The sequence below is a fragment of the Phalacrocorax carbo genome, chromosome 4, assembly GCF_963921805.1.
Source record: "Phalacrocorax carbo chromosome 4, bPhaCar2.1, whole genome shotgun sequence".
In the NCBI taxonomy this organism is placed as follows: domain Eukaryota; kingdom Metazoa; phylum Chordata; class Aves; order Suliformes; family Phalacrocoracidae; genus Phalacrocorax; species Phalacrocorax carbo.
The window spans coordinates 13340845-13358963 of NC_087516.1; the positions used below are offsets into that span (position 1 = coordinate 13340845).

Sequence of the window (18119 nt, forward strand, 5' to 3'; positions counted from 1 at the left end):
CGAAACCTTTGTGAATTCTGACCTGTAAATAAAAGGCAATGGAGAGCAGACATCTTTCGTAATCGTTCAACCCTTGTTCTGTAGTAATATTGACTCAAGAAAACCATCTAATACTTGTATGGCATTGAAGAACCAATAGAATTTATCCTATCTCTGGATTTTTAATTTAATATTGTATAAATTGGTTTAAACAATTTTGATAGTCTTGTAACTTCCAAGCTTTACAATCAGTTTGTTATGCAAACTGTAGTTAGTTATGACCCTGCTGAAAGCCAGAGTAGCCAAAGAAGCAAGTAGCTGAGAGTTTGATACATACTGTCTTTCAGAATGACATAAATAATTGCATGTAAGTGGCTCAAACAAAAATGTGAACTTAGCTTCATCTTCATTTCTTGCATTTACTCAGTTGGATCTTAAGTTGCAACAGAACTTTTCCCATACATGTCTAACTCCACGTGCCGCTCCCAGTCCCGCAGAATCAGGCTAAAACACAATACAGGATTAACTGAAAGCGTCATCCTACATTTGACTGGTCACCTGGATAGGCAAATTACAGCACTGACAAAGCATCTGCCTTCTTGTATCCTCAAAGCCCATACATTTAAAACATGGGATGGCAACCTCATACTTAGGCATGTTATTAGGACCTGGTACTTGTGAATTTTTCACCCTTGTTTCTGGTTGTCTTGGATTAAGGAGCTTCTTACTTTAAGGTCCAGTATAGATTCTTTTTTGTTGTTGTTCAGATGCAGCAGTGCCCACAGCTTACTGCACACTAGACCTACTCATGGTGAGAAGTGATTACTTGTTCTTTAAGACTAACTTTCCAGTGCTGGTTTTCCTCAAGGGAACCAGACAGTTAACCAGGAACAACCTAAGTGCATACTACTGTTGGGGTTAGTCATGTTTAAGGAGTCATTCCTTCTTTCTCAACTCTAAGAAAGAAAAATCAATGCTTTGATGGGCAGGGAGGAAGAATAATTTTTGGTGCATGTGAGAAGGCAACTAGTGTTCATTTTTTAAACTAATCAAATACAGGGATCAAAATCTTCAGTGTAAAACTAGAGGGGGAAAAAAGCAGGGGGCGGATTCCATATACTCTAGTTTGGAAGTAGCTTCTTTCCATCTGGGTGAGAGCACACTAGCTGTGTGAAGTAGGATTGAAGAAATGGTTTTGTTACACTTTGACTGGAACCTATGCTCAACTGCTACGCTATAAAGGGACAGGGTCAATTTATGTACTTCTTAAGAACTGTCACATTGGTGTTTGCCTCCTCCCAACCCCTCTGGATTTAAACAACATCTAACAACTACTTCATCAGTATGGTTTTGACTGCCCTACTGGAAAACTTCTAAAGGGACAGCTTCTGCCCTAGCACATTAAGATTTTGTTACTGAGCTTCCCAGTGCCTCACACAAACTGTCATCTTTGGACTACATTACTTCATTCAGGGTGTTCTTAAACACAAGTTACTGTTAAGTGTTCAGCACAAGACTCAGAAATATTTCCAGCTGATAACTATTTCATTGAAGTAGTTCCTCTTCCTTGGCCTGCCCTTTCGGAGAGGCTTGAGCATGGAGAGCTCAGACCACCTGTGCACTCTGCCATACAACAGTCAGCAGCACAGAAGAAATTGAAGAACAGAGGGAGGTGGTTCATGAAATTTAAGCATAAAAGCATCCAACAAAGCTACCACCAGCACCTCTGTTCAGCTATTTCATAAAGACTGCTTCTCCACCCATCATCATTGGGCTAAAAATGCATCTCCATTTGTTACTGCAAAGACGTAAGCCGTTTTCTCATTACGCAAGCTATGTTACCATTAAATCAATAATGGAAAGAAACTTTAATACAAGTTTATTTACCAATATACAATGCAAAAACCTAGTAAAATGCTGAGTGTGCACAACATCACTTAGGTTTTACATGATTTCCGCACAGGCATTTGTGTGTCTGGCACAGCTACACCAGTACACTATTCAAATGAGTGCAACGTTCCCTTTAAGGAAGAAGCTGATGAGCTGAATGTGCTCACCAAGTACCTTCCTTCACAGTATTTAATGTGTCATCACTTAAGATCAACTGGGGCACATGCAAAAACATTTTGCAAGAAGGAATACTAAACCAAAAGGTTAACGAAGTCCGTTACAGTTGCAAAGAAATTGGATGCAGCTGCCGCACAAGAAAATAATGGCAGAGTGCTTAGTCTGCGTGATTTACAAGGCAGTTCATGGTCAAAGACTCGTGCAAACCTACTGACACTGTTCTTAATGCTTGCTGGGACCACAACGGAACATAGGGCAGGAGGGTCTCTATCCAGAATACTCTGTAATGAGCCCCTCTGCACTGGGTAGTACACACAGAATGGAGATTAATGCTCCCTTGTTACCTAGTGAGCAAGTATTACTGTAAAACATCACTGGGACGGGACTGATTGAAGTAAACATACAGCATTAAAACAGACATATTGCTGCCTCTATCAGTAGCAGAAGGATCAGTATTTTGAACAGCTTATGGAGTGTTGCTTTTTCATAAGCTTACATCAACGCCGTTAGGACAGATACTATCATTAGTAATATCTTTAATTAGAAAAGTCAAGAGCATTAAGCATATAAAACACCTTTTCATTAGCAACATGAAAGCTAGGTTATTTGTATAGTACAGGAAGCACTTCCAGATCAACACAAGATACAAGTTGAAGAGCTCTTTGCCATGTTTTTTCTCAGCCCCTTCACCACAGAAGAGAAGCAGCATAGCTCTAGTAAGTTGCTGGATTAACATAACTGTATCTCAACTTAAAAAACAAACAAACAATCAAAAAAACAGCAGCTCATAACAAAGGAATGCTTAGGCTAAATCTGTTCCATGTGAAAATATGGAACAGCAGCATCCTCTAGTGCAAGTCACCTTTAAAATTAAAAGCATAGCTGACAGTGAGACATTGCTTCTAGGGAAGCCCTTTCCAAGGGACTAGTATTTGCTAAAGCAAACATTTACCACCTTGAATTTGCTTGCAAGTATAAAATAAATATTGATATCCATATTTCATACATTAAAAATACTTTATTTTACATTCATTTTGATGTTCAATAAGTTACGTCTAGCACCAAAGAAACATTTTGGAGGGGCTGAGGACTTAAGAAACTACAAAGTGTAAATGCAGAATTCACTTCAACATTTATATGACTCATTGGTGCCTAGATTTTTTTTAAGTTATTGATCAGATGGGCTTTAGACTATTGCTTTAGTTAGACCTCGATGTGCCAAACAGTGTAGAAATTTAAATATATATTAAAAATCACTGATTTGAGAAAAATAATCATTAATAAAAAAACCAAACCAAATCAATCCTTTTAACCTCCTAGCTACATGCAGAGTTGAGGCTCCAGAACACTATCAGTAATGGTATGTTATGGCCGTTAGGTAACAAGTTACAGGAAGAACCAAATTGCATAACTAGAACACCAGAAAGGCTGAGCTTCCTTTCCACAGGAGTAGGACAGAGAAAATAACCAAGGGTTTATACCTTGTGAACTTGAGTGCTGTTTGTACGTGCATATAGGGTGGAAGTGGTTCTTAAAGCTGCTCAGCACACCGCAGTTTGTTCCTCTGCTGCCAAGGAGAGACAGTTTTCCCTCGAGTATTCCATGACAAGCCACTTAAAGGTAAGCCAAACAAAGTATTACATCCAAGAGGACATAGCCCTTACCTTTTTTGAAGGGACATAACATCACAAGCTCAAAAAAAAAAAAAAGGCACTAGAGTTTTGGTTTTTTTCTTTCTTAGAAATGCTGGCTTTGTAATTTTACCCCTTTTATTCTAAACTCACTGCTAACACTATTTTGGTAATGCTGGATATATTAACTAAACCCCACTTCTGAGCAGTGTACCTCTGCCAAGTCACAGAATTAATACTGTTTTAAGATTCTGTGGTACCCTCACTGACTACAGCCCAAAGCATCAAACCCAGGTGACATTTCCAGTGCTTGCACTTGCTCTGAAGCCAGTCCAGTTCCACCTTTTGGCACACCTGCACTCCAGAAGATCTGCCCAGCTGGCCCCCCCTCACAGTGTCCTGGTCTGGACATGACCGGTAGAGAAGCTTAGGCACAAGTAATACCATGCCATCCTCCACCTGGCAACCACCACTTTTCATTGATTTGGTTAAATACCAGCATGGGAATTTAAGGATGAAATGAGCATAAAAATCCTTTTCTAGTCCTCCTTCAACATCTTTCCCTGAATCAGTAGATCTTACTGAAACAGCACCGCAGATCTGGCATTTCTGCGACGTGCTGCATTGCATCACCAGCCGGGGCCTGTCGCGAACACCCAGTTCAGACTCTAGTCATTACGAGTTACCTCTCAAGATGCACTGTTCTCGCTGCAGTGGGCTGCATTCACAGTTCTCCTACCATGTCAGTAATTTCAACTTCAATGGGTTTAGTCTGGTACGTTTCAAGGTATGTGCAATTAGAACCCTGCAATGGCTTGATTTACAGCTCCGTACTGTAGGAATACATCAGCTGTGTGCTTTGACCTAATCTGTATAACTTCTCATTTTTTGTTTTTAAAAACTAATCTCAGTGATCATTCTCCATTCGAGAACCTCGCGCCTTTTCCCTGTCTCTCCCAATCAAATTCAGGAGATGGCAGCTACACCTCCTCAGCCCATACAAGCTCAGAAGTTACTGGCACCAAAGGAGGAGGAACAAGGTCCCCCAACAAGAAGAAACAGTGCTTTTGCTGCCCAAGGCTCCCGACCACTGCCAGACAACTCGCTGCCTATCGTCCCAAACCCCATTTCTGGCCCAAATTGGCCACTTCACAGTAGTGCTGACCCTTCTCTGGAACAGAGCACCGCAGCTGCCCTGCACTCCCACAACTTTGCCATTAGCTAGTTAACATCAAAGCTTCAGTGGGGTCTGCTTCAGCAAAAACTCAAGTCAAAGCTGTATGTCGAGACCAGCTGGGTGTGACAGTAGCTCTTCAAGAACCCTTTCCACAGCACAAGTGCCTGAAGGCATCTCACCTGCCACCTTTCTTTCCTTCCTCTCCCCTGCCACAGCTCACCCCTGCTGTATTCTTGACAAAACTCTCACCCCACTTGTCCCAGCACCTAGGCTGTAGTTACTAAGGAAAACGTTCTGAAAGCTTAGCGATGGTCACAAAAATCTCCACTCACTGAGCTCAGGACTTTTGTAAGCTTCACTTTGCTGCCAGCATTACACCAAAAAACAATGGAGAAGAAAGTTTCGTTTGCTGAAAACTATCTCCCACCTTCAAAGAAAAGCAAGGATTACACTGATATTCATTTGTCCAACAGTGAGAGGAGTAAAGTAACTACCCTGGCACTACTGGACTTGAGCAATGACAGAAATCTGTTCTAGTAATGTACCAAAAGCAGTGAAATCCAATGAAGAAGTTTGCCGATTAAGTATTTCCCATGATCCAAAGCAGAAGTCTATTTGAACCATGGATCATGAATACTGTGGGGGTTTATGTATTTGCTTTTTTTGTTGCTGTTGTTTTTGTTTTTAAGTGACATAATTCCTGTATCCTTGGGGAGGGAAGGCAAAAATAACAGAGTCCTTGAGGCTATAGCGGGCCTCTGCTGGGTTTTTTCAGCTCAGCCGAGTTTCATGAAGCATCCCTGGATATCCAACCGCTTTCTGTTAGAAAGTTTAAAATCCTTTTCTTCAGTACCTTATCTAAGTAACTCGGAAGGCGACTCTTGGAAGGAATTCCTTGTCTTTTTTGGAGATGGTCTTTAATGATTATAGTTTTTACAGTCACATAACGTGCAGGACTCAAATTTAGAGAACTGCAGAGCACCTTTTCCCTGTCCGATAAGAGTTCAAAGCCAGGCAGGTTTTCAATGGCAGCAAATTCACCTTCTTTGCCATCTTCCTTCCCTCTCTTGGAACTAGCGATGTTTTTGTTCTCCTTCCTCTTTTCCCGTTTATGCCTGGCTGCCTCGTATTCTGCCGACTCCTCCATCTTGGTGATTCCGTTTCGACGATACCGCTGCAGCTCACGGATCTTTGCTCGAAGTATCCTCTCCTTGTGCATGTTCTCAAAGAAGTCTTCAAACTCCTTACAAGACATGAACTGGTACAGAGGCCTCAGTTTCAGCCTCAACTCTTTCTCTTCTTTTGTGATCTTTCGTTTGGGAGCTTTCTCCTTGTCCTTTTTATCCTTCCCCAGAAAGGCTGGCACCAAGTTATAGTCTCGTGCAATGTTCTTCCGCCGTTGCCTCTCCTTGAGTTTCCTTACGTACATATCTACGTGAGCTCTCTTTAACTCTATTTCCACATCATCATCATCATAGTTCACCGAAAGGCCACTGATCAGAGTCTCCGCATCTTGATCGTATTCGATCTCGTAGTCATCCCGAAGCGGCATGTATCCCAGCTGCTGCTGCTCAGCCACTGAAATATCCAACGGTGGGAGTGGCGTGGTCAAGCTAGGAGAAAGGGGGCCGCCACTGGGACAGGTGTGATCCGTGACTCTGTTCGGAATAGTGTCAGGGATGCAGGCTTTTCCCAGGTTGCCGTGGATGTACATGCTCACGTAGTGTTCCATCACCTCCTGAGGAGTTCGGGATGCTCCCACATGAGCAGCCATGTCCTCCTAAACAGAAAACAAGGAGGAGTGATAAACTGATTCCCATTATATCTCCAGCATAATGTGCACCCAGGGGAGAACATGACTTCTTGTTCCCTGCTCCTCAGAAGGCAATTCACAATACCCAAACTTTTCTAGCAATACTGATATTAGCCAAGTTTACATCAGATCTGCATTTTTAGGTCCAGACAAGTATTTACAAGTGCACAGGGGCCTGTAAGCCATGAAAACAGCACTGGAGACATCACTAAGGCAAGCTGTATCAGATCCTCCAGGTACAGGAAGACCATTGAGAGACTGGATCCATGTGGTGATTCCCGAGCATCCATCACTCTCTCAAAATGATCCAAGGGCTGGAGCACCTCTCCTACGAAGACAGGCTGAGAGTTGGGGTTGTTCAGCCTGGAGAAGACAAGGCTTTGGGGAGACCTAATTGTGGCCTTCCAGTACTTAAAGGGGGCTTATAGGAAGGATGGGGGCAACCTCTTTAGCAAGGCCTGTTGTGACAGGACAAGGGGTAATGGTTTTAAGATAAAGGAGGGTAAATTTAGACTGGATGTAAGGAAGGAATTTTTTACACTGAGGGTGGTGAAACACAGGCACAGGTTTCCCAGAGAAGTGGTCAATGCCCCATCCCTGGAAACATTCAAGGTCAGGCAGGACGGGGCTCCGAGCAACCTGATCTAGCTGAAGATGTCCCTGTTCGCTGAAGGGGGGTTGGACTGGATGACCTTTAAAGGTCCCTCCCAACCCAAAGCATTCTGTGATTCTATGGAACAGCCAGTTTACTGTCACCAGGAAGATTTCTCAGTCCCAAGCCAGCACTGAGATCACTACATTGTTTGGATTTTGCTCATTTATATTGCATCACTGAAGTACTTTTCAAGCAATACAGAAATAAAGACAGATAGTATATACTGTAGGAAAGATAGCATTTACTCTTTTTTAGTTATTTAAGAGCTAAAATTAGCTACAGTGATCATAAACATTTAAGATTTTGAAAAAGTCTTTACGTTTAAGGGAGCAATGCACAATCCAGTAACAACTAATGGATCAGGCGACGATGCTTTTACTGCTGTCCTTCAAAAGCGAGCCTGGCCGCAGGCTGAGGCGGCAGACAGACAGCACGCCGAGGGCCGCGGCGTGCGGGAAGACAGGAGGGACGAGCGGGAAGGGGAGGGTGCGGGACCCGTGACAGAAGCCGGCGGGGAGGCGCGCGTGGGGCCGGAGGGACCGGCAGGTGCGGGAGGCCGGCCGCTGCTCCGGCCGCGGCTCTCCCCGCGCTCGGCAGCCCCGCTGGGCCGCCCGCCCTTACCCAGTTGCCGAAGCCGAACTGCTCGATGGCGTCCAGCAGCAGCTGCTCCTCCCGGCTGCTCCAGCCGCCCTCGGCCTCGGCGCCCCAGAGGGTGAAGCGGCCGCCGTCGACGAGCTGGTAGCCGTGCCATCGGCGGTGCGGGCCGATCTCGGCACCTGCCGAGAAGCAGTCGGGGCAGAGCTCGATGTCGGCGCACTCGGTGCAGCGGAAGCGCAGAGGGCTCACCTCGGCCAAGCAGTACACGCAGTACTTCTTCCCCAGTTCCGCCATCTTACCCCGCCCGCCCGCCGGCCGCGCGCACGCGCCGGCACGCCCCCGCGCCGGTCTCGCCAATGGCGGTGCGACCGGCGGGAGGAGACCCACTGCGGGTAGCCAATGGGAGTGGAGGGCTTGGCTCCCGTCTAGGAGCTCCGGCCAATGGAGGCCGGTCCGCCTGGGCGCGGGGGGTATTAAATAGAATAAAGGGCTAGGATTGGCCGATCAGGACCCGTCTTCCTTCCCCGCGACCAATCGGAGGGGTGACCCCGTTGCTGAGTGGCGGTCCGGGGTGAGGGGACGCGGCCGGGCCGGCGCCGGGGGGAGAGGGGCGGGGCCGAGTCCCGTTGCCCGGGCGACGGGGGAAGCGGGGCGCGGCGCGGCCATGGCAGCGGCGGGGCGAGCGCAGCCGAGCCCGGCACCCCCCGGGGGGTCTCCGGGGCCCGAGGATCCCGCAGTGCCGGAGGAGCCGGAGTTGGTGCCGGTGCCGGGGTCCCCTGCGGCAGCAGCCGGCGGTGTCGGCGAGGAGGCGGCGGCGGCGAGGGGCAGGGACGTAGCCGCGGGCGAGGCGCCTCCCGCTGCGCCGGCTGAGGAGGAGAGCGAGGAGGAGCGGCGGGAGCGGGCGGCGCTGCTGGAGCAGCTGGGTGGGCTGGCGGACGAGCGGGAGCGGCTGCGGCAGGCCAGCACCCGCCTGCAGATGCAGCTGGGCCGGCTCCTGCGGCGGCGGCGGGCGGAGACGGAGACGGCGGCGGACGGGCCCATGGCCTACGGCCAGCGCCTCCTGCGGCTGCGGGAGCTGCGGGAGCTGCGGGAGCGGGAGGCCGCGGCCGGGCGGGAGCGGGTGGCGGCCCAGCGGCGCAGCGGCGAGGAGCGGCAGGCCCGGGCCCAAGCCGAGTGGGCCGCCTTCCAGGCCCGCAAGAAGGCGGTGGCCGTCTCCAGCCTGGGCCGGCGGCCGGGCGGCGGCGGGGAGGCGGCGGCGGCGGCGGTGGTGGACCGCATCCAGGCCAGAGAAAGGGAAAAGGAGCAGCGAGTGCGTGAGGTAGGACCCCGCGCCGCCCCGCCCCGCCCCCCCCGAGCGGGAAGGCCGCCCGGAAGGCACGCGCCTTCCTCTCACGGCCACCCCTAACAGGAGGCGTGACATGCTTTTCTCCCCTTTAAGCTGTATTACTGTCATAACTTATTTTAACCAGGATCGCTTCTTCCCCGGGCAAGGCAAGGATTAAAGAAATAGAATGATTCTTGTTTTGTTTTTCTTCTCCTCCTCCAGGCTCGTGTGGAAAACATCAAGCTGAAGCATGAAATCCAAAACCTTGAAACCAGCTTGAAAGCTCAGGGAGAGCGGGTCGAGGGCCAACATCTTATGGACTTGGAGCATATGAAGAAAGAGAATCAGAAACACAGCGAAAAGATTGACATTCTCAGCAATGAAGTTTTGAAGCTCAAAAAGAAGGTATCGAATGCGGTGCATATTCTCAGCCAGTTCAGGGAAAAACTACAGTTTGTGGAAGCTGAGAACCAAGGCAGAAAAGCTGAACTGATGGACATTGAGACCACCTTGGCACAGAAGAGAGACATCCTGACCAGAACCAAACAGGCTAGAGACAGACTGCGGAGAAACAATTTGAAGTTGCAGCAGAATCAGGGGTTGCTTGGAAATGAGATATTGCTTCGGGACTTTGAGGAAAAGGTGGATACCATAGAGCTGCTGAGTCAGCGGTTGGAAACACTGAAGTGTCACCATGCTGGTCTGATCCTCACTTGTAGGGGAATTCAGGAAAAAATCAAGGAAGCCAACTCCCCTTTCCTTCCTGAGGATGACTGGAGAAAAGAAGGCATGAGAAAGAAATAAACAAAGGAGTTTTCCATAATTCTAACTTTTAACATGCAGGGTTTTTTTTTCTTTTTGCCAAGTCCTGGGGAATACGTGACACACATGCTCCTGAAAAAACCTTTTCTAAGTGATGTGTCAGTATTATGCATTCAACAAAGAGATTACAGCAGTTACTCATTTTGAATGAGACCAGATGCATTTGCCTATCTTCAACAAACAAAAAAAGCCACAGACAGAAGCCTGTGCTTCTAGAAAACCATGCTGGCATTCAGTCCTTCAAGGCCTTGGCAATGTTGAAGCAGAGCACTCACCCCATACCCTAACTCAAATCCTCATCCTGCCACCCTCTGTATGGATTTTTTAATTCCATATCAGCCTCATCTGTACAATAAATGCGCGTGCTGTCTGGGTACGTGGTGAGGGGTTATTTTCATAGACGTGGCTGAGACATGGAGAGAAGCTCATTGTCAATACTGGGCACAAGCTGCCTTCAGCCAATGCACTACTGGAGCGCTATCTTGCTTGCCCATTCCATGAACATAATTGGCTGCCAAGCTTGCCTTGGTGGTGCACAGGAAGAAAGATATATTAACTATTTTTATAGTATAAATATAAACTAGTTTTCAGTTATAAGATGCCTGTATTTAATTCCTTTGGCCTTTCAGATATTACAGTTTTAGGGGGTCCTCAGCCTCGTCCTCCTTATTCACAGTGTGTGAAGAGGTCAGAGTAGTGTTAATCCATCACCGTTTCAGTCCCCTCTGCACTGCTCAACTACAGCATATCAGAATTCCAGAAAAAAAGACTGAAAGGGAGGGAGCAACAAACAGTTACGCATTTATGACAGTACAGCTGACAGAGCTTTAGCTACTGGCAGCAGCTTCCCCTTTCAAAGCAATGTGTTCTTTAAACTCCAACTCCCCCCTAGCAAACAGTGACTATGAAGCTGATCTGCATCTTGCAGCTCTTGCTGCTGCTACTGTAGCAATATTTTTGATTTAAGGCATGAGATGGATGTCAAGAACATAGAAACATCATCATAGACCAGTAAAACACTGTAGCTCCGATATCCTGTGTTCTCATTACTGAAGGAATTGCAACCTTCATGGCTCCTTACAGGCCATCACTAGCTGCTGTGCCCCATTACTGAGTCAGTTCTACCTAGCTGATTGTTAGTTTCTACATGTGATGCCACTACTTTTCTTCTATAGACCCATTTCTCGTAGTTGGAGTTGGGTATTAAAGGCCCAGATTTAAGCTTTCAATGGCTGTGAATTTGGCAGAAAGGAAGGCACATCCCAGTGATAAAGAGTAGGAACAAAGTCTTTTAGGTTTCCACCCCAGGTGGGACTCAGAGCCTGTGGGACCTGTGTTGCTGAGACGCGTTTGAACTGCTGGTTCTAGTTCCAAAATAAGGTGCGTGTGCATTTAAACAAAGTCCGCAAGTCACTGAATGTCATCATGTGGAGAGAAAAAGTAGATAAACTACCATAATGACATTTCTAGAATGGCTCTACACCTTCTCCTTTTAAATAATCTCTGAACTAGGTTATCTGAGTTGCCTGGATATTTAAAAGACAAAACATAATTAAAGTGGTTATTACACTATTGAAGACTTCAATCTTGTTCTTTTGTCATAGTGAAATGAGAGATTGATAATTTCTTATTCTTACTGCAACCCTGCTGTAGCAATTTGGTCATATTCTCCTGAGGTCCTTACAGTTCTGCAGAACTATTGCATAAACACAGTGGAGCAGTGCAGGCTCTTGTTCTGCAAACAACTGAAGTACTCTGTATCATCAGTAGCTCACACACTCTATTCATGAGGAGACATTACACAGCTAATATTCAAAAGCTTTCCACAACATACCAGTAGATCTACCTCTGTCTGTTGTTGCTGGACACTAAAAGGAGACAAGTGTAACTGCCAACCCCTCAGAATGAGAGAGACAAAAATCAGTACCTTTCATCTTAACCCTCCCTACCAAATGTGAGCTCTGCTCTTGCTGACAGAGTAGTGATCGGGCAAGGCAAGCAGCCTCTGGTGTTCCACAAAACCATTTTCATAAATAATTAAGGATGATCAGCAGTCATGTCCCCAAGACAGGTTACTCTTTCCTGTTTTGACTTCTTACAAATTCCTTCCAGGAAAATTTTTACAATTTTTGCTGCTTTTGGCTTAAGGCATATAAGCCTTCCTTTAATTCCTTAAAACACTGTCAAGCAACTACCTGTAGACAGATAAAGGAAGAGCAGCAGGGAAAATACATGCTTTTTGTTGCTGCATGTTTGACGTCTGGAGGAGGCAAGAAATGAGGGTGCAAATGAGGTTGATATTACTTTCCCTGTACTGAAGCAAATACTACAAGACACTGGCTTAAGCTTTGCACACTGTCTCCAGGACTTTTCGTAGCACTGACTTGTTGAGACAACCCACTGCTACCTCAGCCTTCCGATGACAAAGATTACAGACTTCTGTTCTCCTATAAATGTAGGAAGACATTCCATCATGAAGCAGTATCTATCTTTCCTCATCTCGTGCTGGCATGCAGGCAAGCATTTAACTTCTCTTCAAACCGACTGGAATTCATACTGGGAAAACAAGTAAGGAAAAGTAGCTCTAGTTTTGAACAGTTTTGGGCAACTCCTGCAGTACATACAATATACAGCCCTGTTGGTATCAAATTGGTATAGGCTTACATAAAGCAGCTCTGATTTTACATTCTAATCCAGCACATGAAGCAGTGAGGTGCTTCAGTACAAGGAACTGAGAGACGTGTTTACTGGAGAAACTAGAACCATGGCAGCCGTCTTTGATGGCGTTCCCCACAGAGTCTCATTGCACAGGTACTATCTTCTCTCCCCTGCTTTTATCTATCTTTTATTTGGTGCTTTAACTTCGTTTCAGTTAAGTAAGCAACGGGAAGCTTCTTCACTTTGATCTCTCAAGTTATGCCTATGTAAGAATTGAAAGAATACTGCCTTAAGCACAAAAATGCCCCATGATTATGATACCTGCAATAAACCCAGATTTCTTCTTTTAAAACAAAGAAAGGATAAGGTATTCAAGCATTTCCGAGTTCTGCGCATCTCGCAAAGATGTATTTACATCTATTTTTCATAATAAATTTATCAGATCTCAGACCTAGTCCAGAGAAAGGCCTACAAAATGGATTAAACCATGGGCACCGTAAGTATCAAATCTTATAAATGTTCCATGTAATGTAACAGGTACTTTAACATGAGACCTCGGAAAGCATCACCAAAAATCCTCCACCTGCAATGCTTAAATATCCTGAACTCCTGATTCTGGACAGACAAAAACCGCTAAAGCAGCCTGTGGAAAAAAACAGACAGGTACTTGAATTTTTCATTTCTGAATTACACTGACAATAGGTGATTAAGATAACTTTACATTACTTTATTTAACAAAACCATATATTTACAGTTGAAAAAAGTTCCAGTTTGATACACATATCTAAACAAAACAAACTTCATAACTACATAAAACCGATTTAAACATGATGTACAGGGGATGTATCAACAGTTGTCTATATGTCATCCTAGTTTTTAAAACATTCAAAAATAAGTTGTTACAAGGTACCTTTTTTTTCCAAATTAATTTCTTTACTAAATGAAATACCGTTAATGATTGATTGCTGATTAAAGTTGCGAAACGGCTTTATTATAAAGTGCAGGTCATACAGAATTCCAAACCTGGTTAAAGTTTTCTGGTTTCTCTAATCTGCTGCATGAGCGATGGTAGTTGCAGGCTTCCGATGTATTGCAGCATTCTTATTTTTCCTTAAACCCATGAAGAAACAAAACTTTGCTTGACAGGGACACTTGTTCAATGAAAGAATATCTCATGCATCATGTTACAGATACTCTCAAGCACCTGAACAATAACATTGTCAAAATTTTTTGTGCAATCCCTGAATTTATTACAGAAGTCTTCCTTAATAGCTAATTATTAGATTTGGTATGCTGCAAAAAGCTTGGAAAGTTCAGTGGCAAGTAATTCTACGCCCTTACTACTCATCTTGGTTTTATCAAAATTCAAGCGTTACCGAGAAGTTGAGACAATTGCATCTTTAGGCAGGTCATTTTTTAAAAAAAATGTTACTTTGTTTGAAAACAAACTGTGCAAAGCTCCTTATTGCATTGCTTTTCTTCATTAAAGAACATACCTTATATACACAAAGAAATAATTCAGAAAATATATACATCTTCTAAAAACAGAAAGATCAAATCACAGAACAAATAATTACATTTGCAAGTAACAAACAGTGCACATGTGTTGCAGCAGGCCTTTTCCCCTACAACTATGCCCATTTTCACTGTTACATTCAACATCTTACTAAGAAGAGAAAAAGGAGAACAGGCTGTTGATGGCTGCAAAGATACCTAGTGGCTAAAGAATGTATTTTAACCAGACAAATGAGCCACGCACGTAGACTTGGTTTAAAAGGAAATACAAATCCAGTCGCAATGAAGACTTAAATCACAAAGCCAGTTACAGTACAACCAAAAAATGTATAGTGAGGAAAAAGTTGTCTCTGTGTTTGATAAATCATTTAAAAGCATAGTGCAAATGTTTCAGATGGTAGACCTCTCATATCCTTCAGAGAAAGGCATATTTGTTGTAGTAATAGAAAAAGTAATATTAAAAACACCCACTTACTGACCTTCCAGCTTTCTATTGCACTTCAAAGCAATGTAGCATACACGTACCGGTCATGGAAGGACCAAAGCCACACAAATTCTGGGAGAATTAACACGTGTTTTGTATCATCATCTTGATGTCTATTTTCAGTAAGTGATGACCTAGAAGAAGTCTTATGGAGGGGTTAAGATGGCCAACAAAAACCCACATCCATTACGCCAGGTACACGAAGCGGACAGGAAAAGAGGCCATTGAGGTATCAGGCTTGCAAACTGCATTTGCCTTACACATCTTCCAATGCAACCACAAGTCCTCACTTACCAGGGAATCTTGCCCCCACTCTCTTTAATATTACAGTCAAACTATCCCTCACAGAAACAATGTTTGTACTAAATGACAGTATTTTGAGTATGTCCCGCAGTCCTTTACATTGTATGTTGAGTTGAGCAGTGTGCAACTATTATTCTCCTTTTTTTTTTATTCAGACAGTGCCAAAATAATCAGCATAAAACAGACCGAAGAGCATTGGGAAACCGCTGACTATAGCTGGAGGATTTAGTAACGCCTGTTTACAGTTAACACAAATACTGCTTCAGTTAGTTTCCCTTTTCAATGATCGTCATTATTTATAAAACAGATTTTACACCATACAAACATTCTTGTAAATCAGAGGCACTCGTGATTTACAGTTCAACATTCATCTGAATGTAGAGGGGATCTAAGCTGTATACATGCAACCAGAGTTTGCCGTCTCTGTAACTTGCTTCCAAGTGTTAGAGGCTGGATAAAATGGTAGGAAATGACAGCTTGTACTTATCCTGATAGTATTTGTCTGGCACATGCCCCAACTTCTTTCACTTGTTGCCTCGTATGGATCAGCTCCATGTAACGCTCTCCCGCTGTGGCGGAGGCAGCTTCAGGAGATGCCACAGAACATTCTCTTTTCAGCAGCAACGCTGGCTTACCTAACCTCACCCCTACACCCTTCCTCCTCAGTTTTGCCAGTGAGCAGAGCTGGGTTTAAAATAACTATTAATTGCTTTTAATCATTTCTTAATTTATCTGCCCAGCCCACAAGTTTTATCAGCACAACTGGAGAGGCAGCACAGGAATAAGCAGCCGATAAGCAAGAACACCCTGAAACAGCACTGCCCCAGAAGAGGGAGACATGGAAACACATGTTTAGTAGTATGTGACCCTGTGTTTAAACAAAGAGAGCACAACTGGGAAGTGATGCCAACTTAATATCAGAACCCCTCTGATCAGTTTGGAATCTAGTCTGATTAATGGAACTCCTTATATATGGATTCAGATTGGACACAAAGGTTTCCAAGGCATCTTGAAGAATAATTGGCTTTGCACTGCTAGCTTGACTTCTCTTCCAAGACTATTTTCTACTTAACTTTTTCTTATTAAAAATGGAATGTAGTTCTGTATCTACACAATTTCTTTGGTAAATGGGACCCACAGCCTATAAAACAAGAAGCATTTCTAAGGAAATGGTCCTTACATCATTTAACTACAAATTCCAGCACCAGTTATTTAAAATCCAGATCCAGCTACTCTTATGGGTATGGGAAATATATCCTGCCTAAGAATGAAACTGGGGAACAGCTTTCAAAGCAATCGATATTGCTGAAGGCTGTCTTTTGAAACATCAAAAGCAAAAAACACAAACTTAAATAAAACCCTTAATATTGTTTAGTTTCACTGCCCTCATCAGAAGTACAGAATGTGTAACGCTGTCTACAGCAAATGCTCATTCCACTAAAAGTGTCAGGCTAAGCCTCGATTTCACTTAAGGGTTTTATCTCCCAATTTCCTTCCTTCCCCCCCCTTCTCTTTTTTCCTCTCTCCCCTTTAAGGCTATCCTACTACTAAACATAAGTCTGAAATATTACTTTGATTTGCAGGCTCACATATGTCAAACAGTACTCAATAATTCTGCCACTTCAGCTCTTTTCCCGTGAGTCACAGGGGGCAATTGTAGTTTTAACGTTTGAGTGAAGGACTTCCTTTTTCCATTTCCCGGTTATCTTTCTGCAGAGCAGCCAGTATCTAGAAGTTTCAAGGAATGATAGAGAAAAAAATATTAGATTTAAAAAGTGACTCCATAAATCACTGTCTGAAGAGTTTCCAATTTAATTATCTCTGAGCAGTGCTATTTTAACTATTAAATGTAACTAAATTTAGAGAACCTCTCCACTGATGGAGACCTCTCCCCTAAGTTCTTGTGGCACAGTAGATAAAAATGGATTTAACGAAGGTTTAAACTCAATCTCCTCCCAACACACAGTTTTGAAGCCAGGAGATGAGATTCTTACCCAGATTACACAAGTCTAGCACTATTAAAGGATGCTTTCTGAGGGGAAGTTATAATTCTCAAGACAAACGGGCTGGCTAAAAACACAGCAAGCGAGCAGCCTGAGCAATATGACATTATCTAAGAGTTCAGGACAGACTAACCATAGCGCTGATTGGTGCTCGTCTAGAGCACATCACTGCCTCCAGATCTGCTTACCTTTTTTTCTGAAGCAAAAAGTCTGCACTTGCACCCACAATGAAAATTTCTATTTCCTATTATCTGATGCACAATTTTGTTTTCTTAGCCCTCATGCAGAGGGCACGGTGACAGCCCGCCCCTCATGCTGCTTAGCGCACCCCCTGCCCTACAGTTAGTCTTTGCTGAAGAAGTCCAGCAGCATCCCCAGAATCACCCTGGAATTGAACGTACTGAGGGACATTTAATCTCAAAGAATTGCAGTTATAAGTAACCAGCCTTCTTTTCTCTCTCTGACCGACTTCAAGCCAACCTCTGCACCAACAGAATTAAAAGGAGGTAGATCTAAATTGCTCATAGGGCAACCACACAACACTGCCTATGCCTCAGTGTGAAAGCAACCATAGCTGTTGCAACAAAAGAGTGCAACTTGGGTCTGAAGAGAGCCACAGCTGGCTGGCCATTCAGCAATTTCTACAACTGAAGAGAGATTTCCACAAAGTCCTCTTCACAGAGATTCAGGGTAAATCAACAGCTCCTCAATCAAATGGCATTAGGAGAGTTTCAAGTGCCATAGTAACAATGTCCTTGGTGGAAAAACGTTAACCTTTTTAAAGAACTAGAGAACACCACCAAAATACTGATCCAGAAAAGCAGAAAAACATATCAACCTTAAGCCAACTAACAGAGCTCAGATTCTTTAGTTATTTGGAAAACCTTACGGAGCTAAGATTTGAAGCACAGAGATTACAGAAATGCCAAGCCAACAGTCTAGTCTGTTCTGCCATCTCTATTTCTCTGCTGTTGACAGTGAAGCGGTGGGTGTATCAATAGCCACTCATATTTCAGGCTAAGGCTGTATTGGCACAAGGCCCTGGAGTTCTTCATAGGTAATTCCAGAAGAAAAAACAGAGCTTGCAGGTT

The 18119-nt window shown here is 44.3% G+C and overlaps 3 protein-coding genes across 6 annotated transcripts in view; 1 reads left to right on the top strand and 2 right to left on the bottom strand.

The window, feature by feature from the left end:
* Positions 1 to 1841: 1841 nt before the first annotated feature.
* Positions 1842 to 8749, bottom strand: TADA2B (transcriptional adaptor 2B). The gene is made up of 2 exons (XM_064449090.1): positions 7944 to 8749; positions 1842 to 6634 (listed from the first exon to the last, which is right to left on the bottom strand). Exons 1-2 carry the CDS (start codon positions 8211 to 8213, stop codon positions 5642 to 5644), a joined length of 1263 nt encoding a protein of 420 aa, XP_064305160.1. The 5' UTR covers positions 8214 to 8749; the 3' UTR covers positions 1842 to 5641.
* On the top strand, positions 8571 to 13436 carry CFAP184 (cilia and flagella associated protein 184). Its single transcript, XM_064449091.1, has 2 exons — positions 8571 to 9237; positions 9466 to 13436. Exons 1-2 carry the CDS (start codon positions 8584 to 8586, stop codon positions 10045 to 10047), a joined length of 1236 nt encoding a protein of 411 aa, XP_064305161.1. The 5' UTR covers positions 8571 to 8583; the 3' UTR covers positions 10048 to 13436.
* Positions 13430 to 18119, bottom strand: part of TBC1D14 (TBC1 domain family member 14) — a 73394-nt gene continuing 68704 nt past the window's right edge. For all 4 annotated transcript variants that reach the window (XM_064449087.1, XM_064449086.1, XM_064449088.1 and 1 more), the window contains one exon: positions 13430 to 16753. In XM_064449087.1, coding sequence (XP_064305157.1) covers positions 16688 to 16753 — 66 coding nt within the window. In that variant the 3' untranslated portion in view covers positions 13430 to 16687. The remainder of the gene's footprint in view (positions 16754 to 18119) is intronic.